At 46.6% G+C, this 14,338-nt stretch overlaps 1 protein-coding gene across 3 annotated transcripts in view; it reads right to left on the minus strand.

Annotated features, from left to right (window-relative positions):
- COPE (COPI coat complex subunit epsilon) overlaps nt 1–14,338 on the minus strand; it is a 200,031-nt gene that overhangs the window by 183,154 nt on the left and 2,539 nt on the right. For 2 of the 3 annotated variants that reach the window (XM_068173846.1, XM_068173847.1), the window contains 8 exons: nt 13,862–13,962; nt 12,648–12,800; nt 11,947–12,000; nt 11,593–11,674; nt 10,450–10,605; nt 9,248–9,316; nt 8,603–8,677; nt 8,085–8,135 (listed from right to left, as the gene is read on the minus strand). In XM_068173846.1, the coding sequence (XP_068029947.1) occupies nt 8,088–8,135; nt 8,603–8,677; nt 9,248–9,316; nt 10,450–10,605; nt 11,593–11,674; nt 11,947–12,000; nt 12,648–12,800; nt 13,862–13,962 (738 nt within the window). In that variant the 3' untranslated portion in view covers nt 8,085–8,087. The remainder of the gene's footprint in view (nt 1–8,084; nt 8,136–8,602; nt 8,678–9,247; nt 9,317–10,449; nt 10,606–11,592; nt 11,675–11,946; nt 12,001–12,647; nt 12,801–13,861; nt 13,963–14,338) is intronic. The other variant, XM_068173848.1, reaches the window with a different exon arrangement.

The following is a 14,338-nucleotide window of genomic DNA, read 5'->3' on the forward strand; positions in this document are numbered from 1 at the left end:
TTGGGGGATTCAAGTGCGAATTTGGGGGTTCAGGCGCCACTTTGGGGGTCTCAGGTGCCAATTTGGGGTCTCAAGTGCCACTCTGGGGTCTCGGATGCCAGTTTGGGGGGATTCAAGTGTGAATTTGGGGGGGTTCAGGCGCCACTTTGGGGTCTCAGGTGCCAATTTGAGGGGATTCAAGTGCGAATTTGGGGGTCTCAGGTGCCAATTTGGGGGGTTCAAGCGTGAATTTTGGTGTTCAGGTGTGATTTTGAGTGGTTCAAGTGTGAATTTTGGGGTTCAAGTGCGAATTTGGGGGGGTTCAAGTGTGATATTGGGGAGTTCAGGTGTGAATTTGGGGGGTTTGTAATTTTGGGGGTTCAGGTGTGAATTTGGGGGGTTCAAGTGTGAACTCTGTGGTTCAGGTGTGAATTTTGGGGTTCAAGCGCCAATTTGGGGGGGTTCAGGTGTGATGTTGGGGGTTCAAGTGTGAACTCTGGGGGGTTCAGGTGTGAACTCTGGGGGGTTCAGGTGTGAATTTTGGGGTTCAAGCGCCAATTTGGGGGGGTTGAAGTGTGATTTGGGGGGTTCAAGTGCCAATTTGGGGGGGTTCAAGTGTGAATTTGGGGGGTTCAAGTGTGAACTCTGGGGTTCAGGTGTGAATTTTGGGGTTCAAGCGCCAGTGTGGGGGGTTCAGGTGTGATGTCGGGGGTGCAGGTGTGAATTTGGGGGTCAAGTGTGAATTTGGGGGTGCAGGTGTGAATTTGGGGGTCAGGTGTGAATTTGGGGGTCAGGTGTGAATTTGGGGTTCAGGTGTGAATTTGGGGTGCAGGTGTGATGTTGGGGGAGCAGGTGTGAATTTGGGGGTGCAGGTGTGAATTTGGGGTGCAGGTGTGAATTTGGGGGTGCAGGTGTCAATTTGGGGGTCAGGTGTGAATTTGGGGTGCAGGTGTGATGTTGGGGGTGCAGGTGTGAATTTGGGGGTCAGGTGTGAATTTGGGGTTCAGGTGTGATGTTGGGGGTTCAGGTGTGATGTTGGGGGTCAGGTGTGAATTTGGGGTTCAGGTGTGAATTTGGGGTGCAGGTGTGAATTTGGGGGAGCAGGTGTGAATTTGGGGGTCAGGTGTGATGTTGGGGGTCAGGTGTGATGTTGGGGGTCAGGTGTGAATTTGGGGGTCAGGTGTGATGTCGGGGGTGCAGGTGTGAATTTGGGGGTCAGCTGTGAATTTGGGGGGTTCAGGTGTGAATTTGGGGGTTCAGCTGCGTGCTGAGGATCCCTGCTGGATCCCTCTCCCTGCAGCCCTGCTCCGGTCAGGTACAAAATCGTTCCTCCAGGAGGATTTTCCCCTCCCCGGGCACAAAGCTGGGAGGAAACTCCCGCCCTTCCCTGCTCACCCTCCAGCTGTGCCCCGGATTTCAGCTCCGTTTTGGGCACCGGCGGCAGTTCAGGGGTCAGGAATTACAAAATTCACCTTAAAAATGGGTCTGGAACTGGAAATTTCACCTTAAAGAACGGGTCTGGAATTATAAATTCACCTTAAAGACGGGTCTGGAATAAAATTCACCTTAAAGACGGGTCTGGAATTATAAAATTCACCTTAAAGACGGGTCTGGAATAATAAAATTCACCTTGGAAAGGGTCTGGAATAATAAAATTCACCTTAAAGATGGGTCTGGAATTAGAAATTTCACCTTAAAGATAGGCCTGGAATAAAATTCACCTTGGAAATGGGTCTGGAATAATAAAATTCACATTGGAAATGGGCCTGGAATAATAAAATTCACCTTGGAAAGGGTCTGGAATTACAAAATTTACCTTAAAAATGGGTCTGGAATTGGAAATTTCACCTTAAAGATGGGTCTGGAATAATAAAATTCACCTTAAAGATGGGTCTGGAATTAGAAATTTCACCTTAAAGATAGGCCTGGAATAAAATTCACCTTGGAAATTGGTCTGGAATAATAAAATTCACCTTAAAGACGGGTCTGGAATAATAAAATTCACCTTGGAAAGGGTCTGGAATAATAAAATTCACCTTGAAAATGGGTCTGGAATTAGAAATTTCACCTTAAAGATAGGCCTGGAATAAAATTCACCTTGGAAATGGGTCTGGAACAATAAAATTCACGTTAAAGATGGGCCTGGAATAATAAAATTCACCTTGGAAAGGGTCTGGAATTATATAATTCACCCTAAAGACGGGTATGGAATAATAAAATTCAGTTTTAGGTGGGTCTGGAATTATAAAATTCACCTTAAAGATAGGCCTGGAATAAAATTCACCTTGGAAAGGGTCTGGAACAATAAATTTCATGTTAAAGATGGGCCTGGAATAATAAAATTCACCTTGAAAAGAGATCTGGAATAATAAAATTCACGTTAAAGATGGGCCTGGAATAAAATTCACCTTGAAAAGGCATCTGGAATAATAAAATTCACCTTGGAAAGCGTCTGGAATAATAAAATTCACCTTAAAGACGGGGCTGGAATAATAAATTTCAGTTTTAGGTGGGTCTGGAATGATAAAATTCACCTTGAAAATGGGCCTGGAATAATAAAATTCACCTTGAAATGGGTCTGGAATTATAAAATTCACCTTAAAGATAGGCCTGGAATAAAATTCACCTTGAAAAGGGTCTGGAACAATAAATTTCATGTTAAAGATGGGCCTGGAATAATAAAATTCACCTTGAAAAGAGATCTGGAATAATAAAATTCACCTTGAAAAGAGATCTGGAATAATAAAATTCACGTTAAAGATGGGCTTGGAATAAAATTCACCTTGAAAAGGCGTCTGGAATAATAAAATTCACCTTGGAAAGGGTCTGGAATAATAAAATTCAGTTTTAGGTGGGTCCGGAACAATAAAATTCACCTTAAAGACGGGTCTGGAATAATAAACTATATCATTATAAAATAAAATTACAGAAAATAAAAATGATATAAATATAAAACCAAACCATATAAATATAAAATAAGAACAATGGGAATATAAATTAAAAACTGTATCAGCAAAAATATATCAATATGAAATAAAAATACGTAAATATGAAATAAAAAATATCAATATAAAATCAAACTATATAAATACAGACAATTTTATAAATGTAAAATAAGAACAACAGAAATATAATAAATATTTTTATTTTTAATAAATTAAAAACTATCTAAATAAAAAATAAAAACGATATAAGTATAAAATAAAAACAATAGAAATACAAAAAAGCTATATAAATAGAAAATATCAATATAAATTAAAACTATATCAACATAAAAATTTATATAAATTAAAACCAATATAAATATACATTTAAAATTATTTAAAATAAGACTGTTATAAATATAAAATAAAAGTATATCAACATAAAATGAAAACTATATAAATATAAAATACCAATATAAATTAAAAACGATATCAATATGAAATAAAAAGTACATAAATTAAAACCAATACAAATCTAAATTTATATTTATATTAATTATCAATATATAAGCATATTTATATTTCTAGTTTATAAATACAATACACTGATCTAAATAAATCTATATAAAAAGATGAATTTATATTAAATAGGAATTATATGACATAAACAGAAATTTAAAATTTAAATTTTCAATAAAATTTAAAATCAAACGGATATAAATAGGAAATAAAATCATAGAAATAGGAAATAAAACTATAGAAATAGGAAATAGAATGATATAAATAGGAAATAAAATGATAGAAATAGGAAATAAAAATATATAAATAGGAAATAAAACTATATAAATATGAAATAAAACTATAGAAATAGGAAAGAAAATAGTAGAAAGAAGAAATAAAATGATAGAAAGAGGAAATAAAATGAGATAAATAGGAAATAAAATTATAGAAGTAGGAAATAAAACTATAGAAGTAGAAAATAAAAGGACAGAAGTAGGAAATAAAAGGACAGAAGTAGGAAATAAGAAGGATAGAAATAGGAAATAAAAGGCCAGAAATAGGAAATAAAAAATATAAATAGGAAATAAAAGGACAGAAGTAGGAAATAAAATCGTAGAAAAAGGAAATAAAACTATAGAAACAAGAACTAAAAGGACAGAAGTAGGAAATTGGAAGGACAGAAATAGGAAATAAAACAACAGAAATAGGAACTAAAAGGACAGAAGTAGGAAATAAAATGATAGAAATAGGAACTAATAAAAGGACAGAAGTAGGAAATAAAAGGACAGAAATAGGAAATACAATGATAGAAATAGGAACTAAAACGATATCTATAGGAACTAATAAAAGGACAGAAATAGGAAATAAAATGATATAAATAGGAACTAAAAGGACAGAAGTAGGAAATAAAACGATAGAAATAGGAAATAAAACGATATAAAGAAGAACTAATAAAAGGACAGAAGTAGGAAATAAAATGATAGAAATAGGAAATAAAACAATACAATTAGGAACTAATAAAAGGACAGAAGTAGGAAATAGAACGATATAAAGAAGAACTAAAAGGACAGAAGTAGGAAATAAAACAATATAAATAGGAAATAAAAGGACAGAAGTAGGAGATAGAACGATAAATAGAAATAGGAACTAATAAAAGGACAGAAGTAGGAAATAAAACAATATAAATAGGAAATAAAAGGACAGCAGTAGGAGATAGAATGATAAATAGAAATAGGAACTAATAAAAGGACAGAAGTAGGAAATAAAAGGACAGAAATAGGAACTAATAAAAGGACAGAAGTAGGAAATAAAACAATATAATTAGGAACTAATAAAAGGACAGAAGTAGGAAATAGAACAATATAATTAGGAACTAATAAAAGGACAGAAGTAGGAAATAAAACAATATAATTAGGAACTAATAAAAGGAGAGAAGTAGGAAATAGAACGATATAAAGAGGAACTAATAAAAGGACAGCAGTAGGAAATAAAACGATATAAATAGGAACTAATGAAAGGACAGCAGTAGGAAATAAAACAATATAATTAGGAACTAATAAAGGGACAGCAGTAGGAAATCGGAGGGCAGGGCCAGCGGTCGCTCCAGCGCTGTGCCCGGGCACAGGGGCCCTGCCGGGGCACAAAGGGCCATTGATGCCCAAGCCCGGCGGGCACAAAGGAACCTTTCAGTGCCACCAGCCCGGGGCCACCGCAGGGAAAGGCCAAAACTCGGGCACAGCGGCGTGGGACTGGGAAAATCCCAAAAATCCAGGATGGATCTGCAAGGGACTGGGGGAATTCTATGGGGAAGGGAAAATCCCAAAAATCCAGGATGGATCCCCAAGGGACAGGGGGAATTCTATGGGGAGGGAAAATCCCAAAAATCCAGGTTGGATCCCCAAGGGACAGGGGGAATTCTATGGGGAGGGGAAAATCCCAAAAATCCAGGTTGGATCCCCAAGGGACCGGGGGAATTCTATGGGGAGGGGGAAAATCCCAAAAATCCAGGATGGATCCCCAAGGGACAGGGGGAATTCTATGGGGAGGGAAAATCCCAAAAATCCAGGTTGGATCCCCAAGGGACAGGGGGAATTCTATGGGGAGGGGAAAATCCCAAAAATCCAGGTTGGATCCCCAAGGGACTGGGGAATTCTATGGGGAGGGGAAAATCCCAAAAATCAGGCTGGATCTGCAAGGGATCGGGGGAATTCTATGGGGAGGGGAAAATCCCAAAAATCCAGGTTGGATCCCCAAGGGACAGGGGGAATTCTATGGGGAGGGGAAAATCCCAAAAATCCAGGCTGGATCTGCAAGGGATCGGGGGAATTCTATGGGGAGGGGAAAATCCCAAAAATCCAGGTTGGATCCACAAGGGATTTGGGGAAATTCCAATGGGATTTCTGCTACAATAATTCCTAAAAATCCAGGTTGGATCTGGCTGGGATTGGGGGAATTTCTGCCAAAATAAATCCTAAAAATCCAGGTTGGATCTGGCTGGGATTGGGGGAATTCTATAGGGAGGGGGAAAATCCCAAAAATCCAGGCGGGATCTGCAAGGGATTGGGGGAATTCCCCATGGGGAGGGGCCATAAATCCTAAAAATCCAGGTTGGACCCAGCAGGGATTTGGGGAAATTCCATGGGGATTTCTGCCAAAATAATTCCCAAAAATGCAGGTTGAATCTGGGAGAGATTGGGGAAATTCCAATGGATTTCTGCTACAATAATTCCTAAAAATCCAGGTTGGATCTGCCTGGGACTGGGGAAATTCCATGGGAATTTCTGCCACCACAAATCCTAAAAATCCAGACTGGATTTGCAAGGGAATGGGGGAATTCCCATGGGGAGGGGTCATAAATCCTAAAAATCCAGGTTGGATATGGCTGGGATGGGGGAAATTCCATGGGAAGGGGGAAAAAAATCCTAAAAATCCAGATTGGACACAGCAGGGATTAGGGGAAATTTCTGCCAAAATAAATCCTAAAAAATCCAAGTTGGATCTGGAAGGGATTGGGGAAATTCCAAAGGGATTTCTGCTACAATAATTCCTAAAAATCCAGGTTGGATCTGGCTGGGACTGGGGGAATTTCTGCCAAAATAAATCCTAAAAATCCAGGTTGGATCTGGAAGGGATTGGGGAAATTCCAAAGGGATTTCTGCTACAATAATTCCTAAAAATCCAGGTTGGATCTGGCTGGGATTGGGGGAATTCCTGCCAAAATAAATCCTAAAAATCCAGGTTGGATCTGGAAGGGATTGGGGAAATTCCAAAGGGATTTTTACCACAGTAATTCCTAAAATATCCAGGCTGGGCCCAGCAGGGATTGGTGACAAGGACACTGCAGGAGGGACATCAGATTATTTTTATTTTTATTTTTATTTATTATTCTGGGGTTTTCCCTCTCGCCAGCAGCCAAGCCCAGGGTTTTTATCCCGAAAGGAATTGGCAGAAGGGCTGGAAGATGCTGCAGAGTTTGGGATGGATCCGTGGAAATGCTGGAATTTCACCTCCCCCCCTCTCCCACCTCCATCCCCCAGGGCTGCGTCCCCAGAAACGGCAGGCTCAGAGGTCCGGGAATAAATTCCATTTCTTGGGAACGGTCCAGGGGATCTCCTCAGAGCAGAGCCCAGGGCTCTGGTGGGGCTCGAAGCCCAAAATTTAACCCCAAATTTGGGGGTTCCCCCAGGTGCGGGGGGCGCAGATGGGATTTTCTGGGATCCAGAGGGGATTCTCCCTGTTCCAGAGGGGATTTCTGGCTCCCAGGGGGAATTTTCTGAATTCCAGAGGGGATTTTCCCAATTCTAGAAGGAATTTCTGGGTTCCAGGCGGAATTTTCCCTGTCCCAGGGGGGATTTTTTGGGTTCCAGAGGGGATTTCTGGGTTCCAGAGGGGATGTTCCCTGTTCCAGAGGGAATTTCTGGGTTCCAGGGGTTTTTTGTGTTGGATTTTTTGTGTTCCAGGGGGATTTTTCTGGGTTCCAGGGGGATTTTTCTGAATTCCAGAGGGGATTTTCCCAATTCTAGAGGGAATTTATGGGTCCCAGAGGGAATTTCTGGGTTCCAGAGGGGTGGTTTTTTTTGTTCCAGAGGGGATTTTCCCTGTTCTAGAGGGGATTTCTGGGTTCCAGGGGGGATTTTTTGGGTTCCAGGGGAGATTTTCCCTGTCCCAGGGGAATTTCTGGATTCCAGGGGGGATGTTTTGGGTTCCAGGGGTATTTTCCCTGTCCCAGGGGGGGATTTTTTGGGTCCCAGAGGGAATTTCTGGATTCCAGGGGGGATTTTTTGGGTTCCAGGGGGATTTTCCCTGTCCCAGGGGGAATTTTCCCTGTCCCAGAGGGAGTTTCTGGATTCCAGGGGGGGATTTTTTGGGTTCCAGGGGAGATTTTCCCTGTCCCAGGGGAATTTCTGGATTCCAGGGGGGATTTTCCCTGTCCCAGGGGAATTTCTGGATTCCAGGGTGGATTTTCCCTGTCCCAGGGGAATTTCTGGATTCCAGGGGGGATTTTCCTGGTCCCAGAGGGAGTTTCTGGATTCCAGGGGGGATTTTTTGGGTTCCAAAGGGGATTTTTCCCTGTTCTAGAGGGGATTTCTGGGTTCCAGGGGATTTTTCCCTGTCCCAGAGGGAATTTCTGGATTCCAGGGGGGATGTTTTGGGTTCCAGGGGGGATTTTCCCTGTCCCAGGGCTCAGGCACTGGGTGCATATTGCAGGGCCAGGCGGTCAAAGTCGTTCTCCTGCAACCACAGCCAAAAACAAATTTATTAAATTAATGATCAGTTAATCATTCAGAATTAATTATTATCAATCGATCCCCCCCCAAATTACATTTACCCCCTCTCCTCCAGCTGAACACACCACAATCAGCTCCCTAAAACTCAATTAATTCCAGCAGCAAACCCCATTTCTCCCTTTTTTGCCATTTGCTGCTTTTCCCTTCCCCTCTCCCCAAATTCCCTCTCCCAGTTTTTTTGTTTTTTTTTTTTTTTTTTAGCTCTTTTTAGCACAGATTTCCACCTGGATTAAAAATCTGCATCTCAGGCAGATTTGGGATTCCCAAAAGGGCAGGAAAACCTGAACCAGATGGAGCTGCTCCCCTTGGGATTTGTTTGTAAAGAACCCCCCAGGCTCCATCAGAACGGGGGGGAAATTCAATTTATTTGATTTATTTCTGTTATTATTTCTATTTTCTCCCATTCCCTACCTTGGCCTGGTACTCCTTGATGAAGGGATGGTTTTTGTGAGCATCTTTCAGCTGGGACAGGTAACGATTGGTGACCTGGGGGGGACAAAAAAATTCAATTTTGAGGTGGCAGGGTGGATTAAATCCCACCTAAATGTGGTTATTCTTACACCTAAAATCCTGATTTTTCTCACTGTCCCAGTTCAAACCAGTAGGAGCCACGCACACACTTGAAATAGAAAAATAAAACACTTCCAAATCAACTTTCAGTGGTGGTACCAAGTTAAAAAAACAAAAACAAAACAGGAAAAGCAGAATTTAGAGCTCTAAGTGCTTTCCCTGCCCAGGTGTTTTCTCAACCATGTGGAATTCTGGAATTCTGGAATGGTTTGGGTCGGAAGGGAGCTTAGGGATCATCCAATTCCATGGGAAAGGGCAATTCCCACTGTCCCCAAGAGTTCCCATTCCCAAAATGGTCCCAAAATGAGCCAAATTACCCCAAAATGGTCCTATTTACCCTAAAATGAGCCCATTTACCCCAAAATGAGCCCAATTACCCCAAAATGAGCCCAATTACCCCAAAATGAGCCCATTTCCCCAAAATGAGCCCATTTCCCCAAAATGACCCCATTTCCCCCACCCCTGCCCCCCCAGAACCCCGCTCACCTCCGGGGCCTTGCCCAGGTGCTGGGACAGCACCACCAGGTTCAGCAGGGTCTCAGGGTGCCCGCTGTCCTGGGAAAACACAGCCAAATGAAATAGATGAAATGAAATGAAATGAAATGAAATAAAGCAAAATAAAAAAAAATAAAATAAAATAAAAATAAAATAAAAATAAAATAAAAATAAAATAAAAATAAAATAAAGCAAAATAAAATAAAATAAAAAATAAAATAAAATAAAATAAAATAAAATAAAATAAAATAAAATAAAATAAAATAAAATGCAGTTAAATATTTGGGGTGTCCCTGTGGGGTTGGGGTACCTTGTCCCTGTGGGGATCCGGGGTGTCCCTGTGGGATCTGGGGTGTCCCTGTAGGGTTGGGGTGTCCCCATGGATCTGGGGTGTTCCCGTGGACCTGGGGTGTCCCTGTGGATCTGGGGTGTCCCCGTAGATCTGGGGTGTCCCCGTAGATCTGGGGTGTCCCTGTGGATCTGGGGTGTCCCCGTAGATCTGGGGTGTCCCTGTGGATCTGGGGTGTCCCCGTAGATCTGGGGTGTCCCTGTGGATCTGGGGTGTCCCTGTGGACCGGGGGTGTCCCCGTAGATCTGGGGTGTCCCCATGGATCTGGGGTGTCCCCGTAGATCTGGGGTGTCCCCGTGGACCGGGGGTGTCCCTGTGGGGATCTGGGGTGTTCCCGTGGACCGGGGGTGTCCCCGTGGACCTGGGGTGTCCCTGTGGATCTGGGGTGTCCCCGTGGACCGGGGGTGTCCCTGTGGATCTGGGGTGTCCCCGTGGACCAGGGGCGTCCCTGTGGACCAGGGGTGTCCCCATGGGGTTGGGGTGTCCCCGTGGATCTGGGGTGTCCCCGTGGACCGGGGGTGTCCCCATGGATCTGGGGTGTCCCTGTGGATCTGGGGTGTTCCCGTGGACCTGGGGTGTTCCCGTGGACCGGGGGTGTCCCCGTGGACCGGGGGTGTCCCCGTAGATCTGGGGTGTCCCCGTGGACCGGGGGTGTCCCCGTGGACCTGGGGTGTCCCCGTAGATCTGGGGTGTCCCCGTAGATCTGGGGTGTCCCTGTGGATCTGGGGTGTTCCCGTGGACCGGGGGTGTCCCCGTGGACCGGGGGTGTCCCCGTGGATCTGGGGTGTCCCCGTGGATCTGGGGTGTCCCCGTGGACCAGGGGTGTCCCATGGACCAGGGGTACCTTGTCCAGCGCCTCCTGGAGCAGCCCCTCGGCCTCGTCCCAGCGGCCCTGGGCCATGGCGGCGGCCGCCTGCCCGTTGAGCAGCAGCAGCGAGGGGCAGCTCCGCTCCGCCAGCTCCTGGAAGGTGTAGAAGGCGTCCTGCAGCTTCTCCCCGCCCTGCAAGGCAGCACAGGGGCATCCCTGGGCTGGGAGCTCCCATCTCCACCCTCAGGGGCACGGGAATTCCTGATCTCCATCCTCAGGGGCACGGGAATTCCTGATTTACATCCTGGGGGTCATGGGAATTCCTGATTTCCATCCTCAGGGGCACGGGAATTCCTGATTTCCATCCTGGGGGTCATGGGAATTCCTGATCTCCATCCTCAGGGGCACGGGAATTCCTGATTTCCATCCTGGGGGTCATGGGAATTCCTGATTTCCATCCTGGGGTTCATGGGAATTCCTGATTTCCATCCTCAGGGGCACGGAAATTCCTGATTTCCATCCTGGGGTTCATGGGAATTCCTGATTTCCATCCTCAGGGGCACGGGAATTCCTGATTTCCATCCTCAGGGGCACGGGAATTCCTGATCTCCATCCTCAGGGGCACGGGAATTCCTGATCTCCATCCTCAGGGGCACGGGAATTCCTGATCTCCATCCTCAGGGTCATGGGAATTCCTGATTTACATCCTCAGGGGCCGTGGGAATTCCTGATTTACAACCTCAGGGTCATGGGAATTCCTGATTTCCATCCTCAGGGTCATGGGAATTCCTGATTTACATCTTTGGGGTCATGGGTATTCCTGATTTCCATCACTGAGATCATTGCTGGGTTGGGAATTCCTGCTTTCCATCTTTGGGGTCCTGGGAATTCCTGATTTCCATCCTGGGGGTCGTCCCTGGGCTGGGAATTCCCCATCAGGAGTTTATTTAAAGGAAGCCCGAGCTGTGTGCCCCGGATCCCAGGAAGTGGAGGAGTTCATTTCCATCCCTCCTGCACTCCCAAACTCAGCGGTTCTGCCTCATTCCCAAACACCTTTAAGGACATTTTGTGTCCTGGAGTCTGGATGGGGGCAGCAGAGCAGCCCCCTGGGATGTTTTGGGGATGTTTTGGGGATGTTTTGGGACCATCTGGCTCCTCCTGGGAAGAGGGGGCACCCACCAAGGCCAGGTTCACCCAGGCTGTGGCCAGCTGGGTCAGCGTGGCGTCCTCGTCCTGCTCCTGCATTTTCTTCAGCTCCTTCCTGCAGGAAAAGTGGGAATCACAAAGGAAAAGGGATTTCAGCACAAAACCAAACAAATCTGGGGGCTTTCACCTTGAGTTTTGCATGTTTTATTTCACCAGGAGAGGCCTGGTTGGACTCTTGGAAAAGGAGAAGGAGAAGGGAAAAGAGAGAGAAAAGGAGAAGGAAGGAAGGAAAGGGGAAAAGGGGAAAAGGGGGAAAGGGGAAGGAAGAGAAAAGAAGGGAAAAGGAACAAGGAAAAGGAACAAGGAAAAGGGAAGGTCCAGTCCCACCTGGCCAGGTCGAGCCTGTCGAGCTTCAGCAGGATCTGGACCATCATGGCCAAGCTGCAAGGGCAGGAGCAGAGGGACTGACCCCGTCCTGACCCCAAACCCCACCTGGGATGGTCCTGAGGGTCCCTCCCCAACCCAAACCCCTCCTGGGATGGTCCTGAGGGTCCCTCCTGACCCCAAACCCCTCCTGGGATGGTCCTGAGGGTCCCTCCCCACCACAAACCCCTCCTGGGATGGTCCTGAGGGTCCCTCCCCACCCCAAACCCCTCCTGGGATGGTCCTGAGGGTCCCTCCTGACCCCAAACCCCTCCTGGGATGGTCCTGAGGGTCCCTCCTGACCCCAAACCCCTCCTGGGATGGTCCTGAGGGTCCCTCCCCACCCCAAACCCCTCCTGGGATGGTCCTGAGGGTCCCTCCCCACCCCAAACCCCTCCTGGGATGGTCCTGAGGGTCCCTCCCAACCCAAACTCCGACCCCTGGAGCTGCTCCCAGCTCAGATCCCACATGGATCAATATCCAAGCTCTCCCATTCCCCATGGGAACTGCAAGAAAAAAAAAAAACAAACCCCAAATCCCCAAAATGTCCTCTGAGGAGGAGCCTCTGGATGCTGGCAGAGCTGCTCCGAGTGACCCCAGAGGGCAGGCAGGGGCTGGCTGGGGTTTGTGGGGAGGATGTGAGCCCGTCTGGGGGAGCCCCTCACCACTCCAGGCTGTCCCCCTGGTGCAGGGCGCGCAGCGCAGCGTCGGGGTTCTGGTCGTGCAGGTAGATGGAGGCTGCCATCAGCAGGAAGGTGCAGTTGGCCACGTCCACGCTCTTGGCCATCTTCTTGTCCAGCTCGGCCACGATGGAGTCCCTGCGGGTGGGACAAGGGGGAATGGGGGGTGGGTGTGGGGAGAAAATGGGGGAGAATGGGGGGAAACAGGGGAGAAAATGGGGGAAAACGGGGGAGAAAATGGGAGAAAATGGGAGAAAATGGGGGAGAAAAGGGGGAAAACAGGGGAGAAAATGGGAGAAAAGGGGAGAGAAAAGGGGGAAAACAAGGGAGAAAATGGGGGGAGAAAATGGGAGAGGGGAAATGGGAGAAAATGGGGGAGAAAAGGGGGAAAACAGGGGAGAAAATAGGAGAAAATGGGAGAGGGGAAATGGGAGAAAATGGGAGAGGGGAAATGGGAGAAAATGGGGGAGAAAATGGGGGAGAAAATGGGGGAGAAAATGGGGGAGAAAATGGGGGAGAAAATGGGGGAGAAAATGGGGGAGAAAATGGGGGAGAAAATGGGGGGAAAAGGGAGGGGGGATGGGAGAAAAAGGGGGGAAAATGGGAGGGGGGAATGGGAGAAAAAGGAGAAGAAAATGGGGGAAAAGGGGGGGAAATGGGGGAGAAAATGGGGGGAAATGGGAGAAAAAGGGGAAGAAAATGGGGGAAAAGGGGGGGGGAATGGGGGAGAAATGGAGGGGAGAAAGGGGAGGGAGAAAAGGGATAAAACAGGAGAGAAAATGGAGGGGAAAATGGGGGAGGAAGGGGGGGAGAAAGCCAGGGAGAAAATAGGAGGGGGCAAATGGGATAAAACAGGGAAGAAAATGGAGGAGAAAAGAGGAAGAAAATGAGGGAGAAAGAGGGGAGAAAATGGGGGAGAAAATGGGGGAGAAAATGGGGGAGAAAATTGGAGAAAAAGTGGGATAAAATGGGAGAAAACACGGGAGAAAAGTGGGGAGAAAAGAGGATGAAACTGGAGAAGTTGTGGATGCTCCACCCATGGCCAGGCTGGAGCATCCTGGAACACTGGAAGGTGTCCCTGGATGATCCCTAAAACCCCCTCCACCCCAAAACCTCCTGGAACTGTAGGAATTCCGCCTGTCCCAGACTGGCTGAGACCCCCCCAGATGCCCCCAGGGAAGGGCTGGATCATGGCTCACCTCTGGCTCTCGCTGGCCAGGAACTGAGCAAACATCCTGACCGCCTGCAGCTCGGGGCTGCAGCTGCCCTTGAGCTCGTCCAGCACCACGCCAAACTTCCTCTGCAGGGCAGCGAGAGGAGAAGCAGGAGAAAAAGGAAAAGGAGGAGAAGCAGGAGAAGAAAGGAAGGAGAAGCAGAAAGGGAAGGAAAAGCAGGGAGAGCAAGAAGAGGAGAAGGAAGAGAAAAGGAGGGAAAGGAGGAGGAAAAGGAGGAGGAAAAGGAAGAGGAAAAGGAGGAGGAAAAGGAGGAGGAAAAGGAGGAGGAAAAGGAGGAGGAAAAGGAGGAGGAAAAGGAGGAGGAAAAGGAGGAGGAAAAGGAGGAGGAAAAGGAGGAGGAAAAGGAGGAGGAGGAAAAGGAGGAGGAGGAAAAGGAGGAGGAGGAAAAGGAGGAGGAGGAAAAGGAGGAGGAGGAAAAGGAGGAGGAGGAAAAGGAGGAGG

This window comes from Anomalospiza imberbis, chromosome 27, assembly GCF_031753505.1.
Source record: "Anomalospiza imberbis isolate Cuckoo-Finch-1a 21T00152 chromosome 27, ASM3175350v1, whole genome shotgun sequence".
NCBI classification, from domain to species: domain Eukaryota; kingdom Metazoa; phylum Chordata; class Aves; order Passeriformes; family Viduidae; genus Anomalospiza; species Anomalospiza imberbis.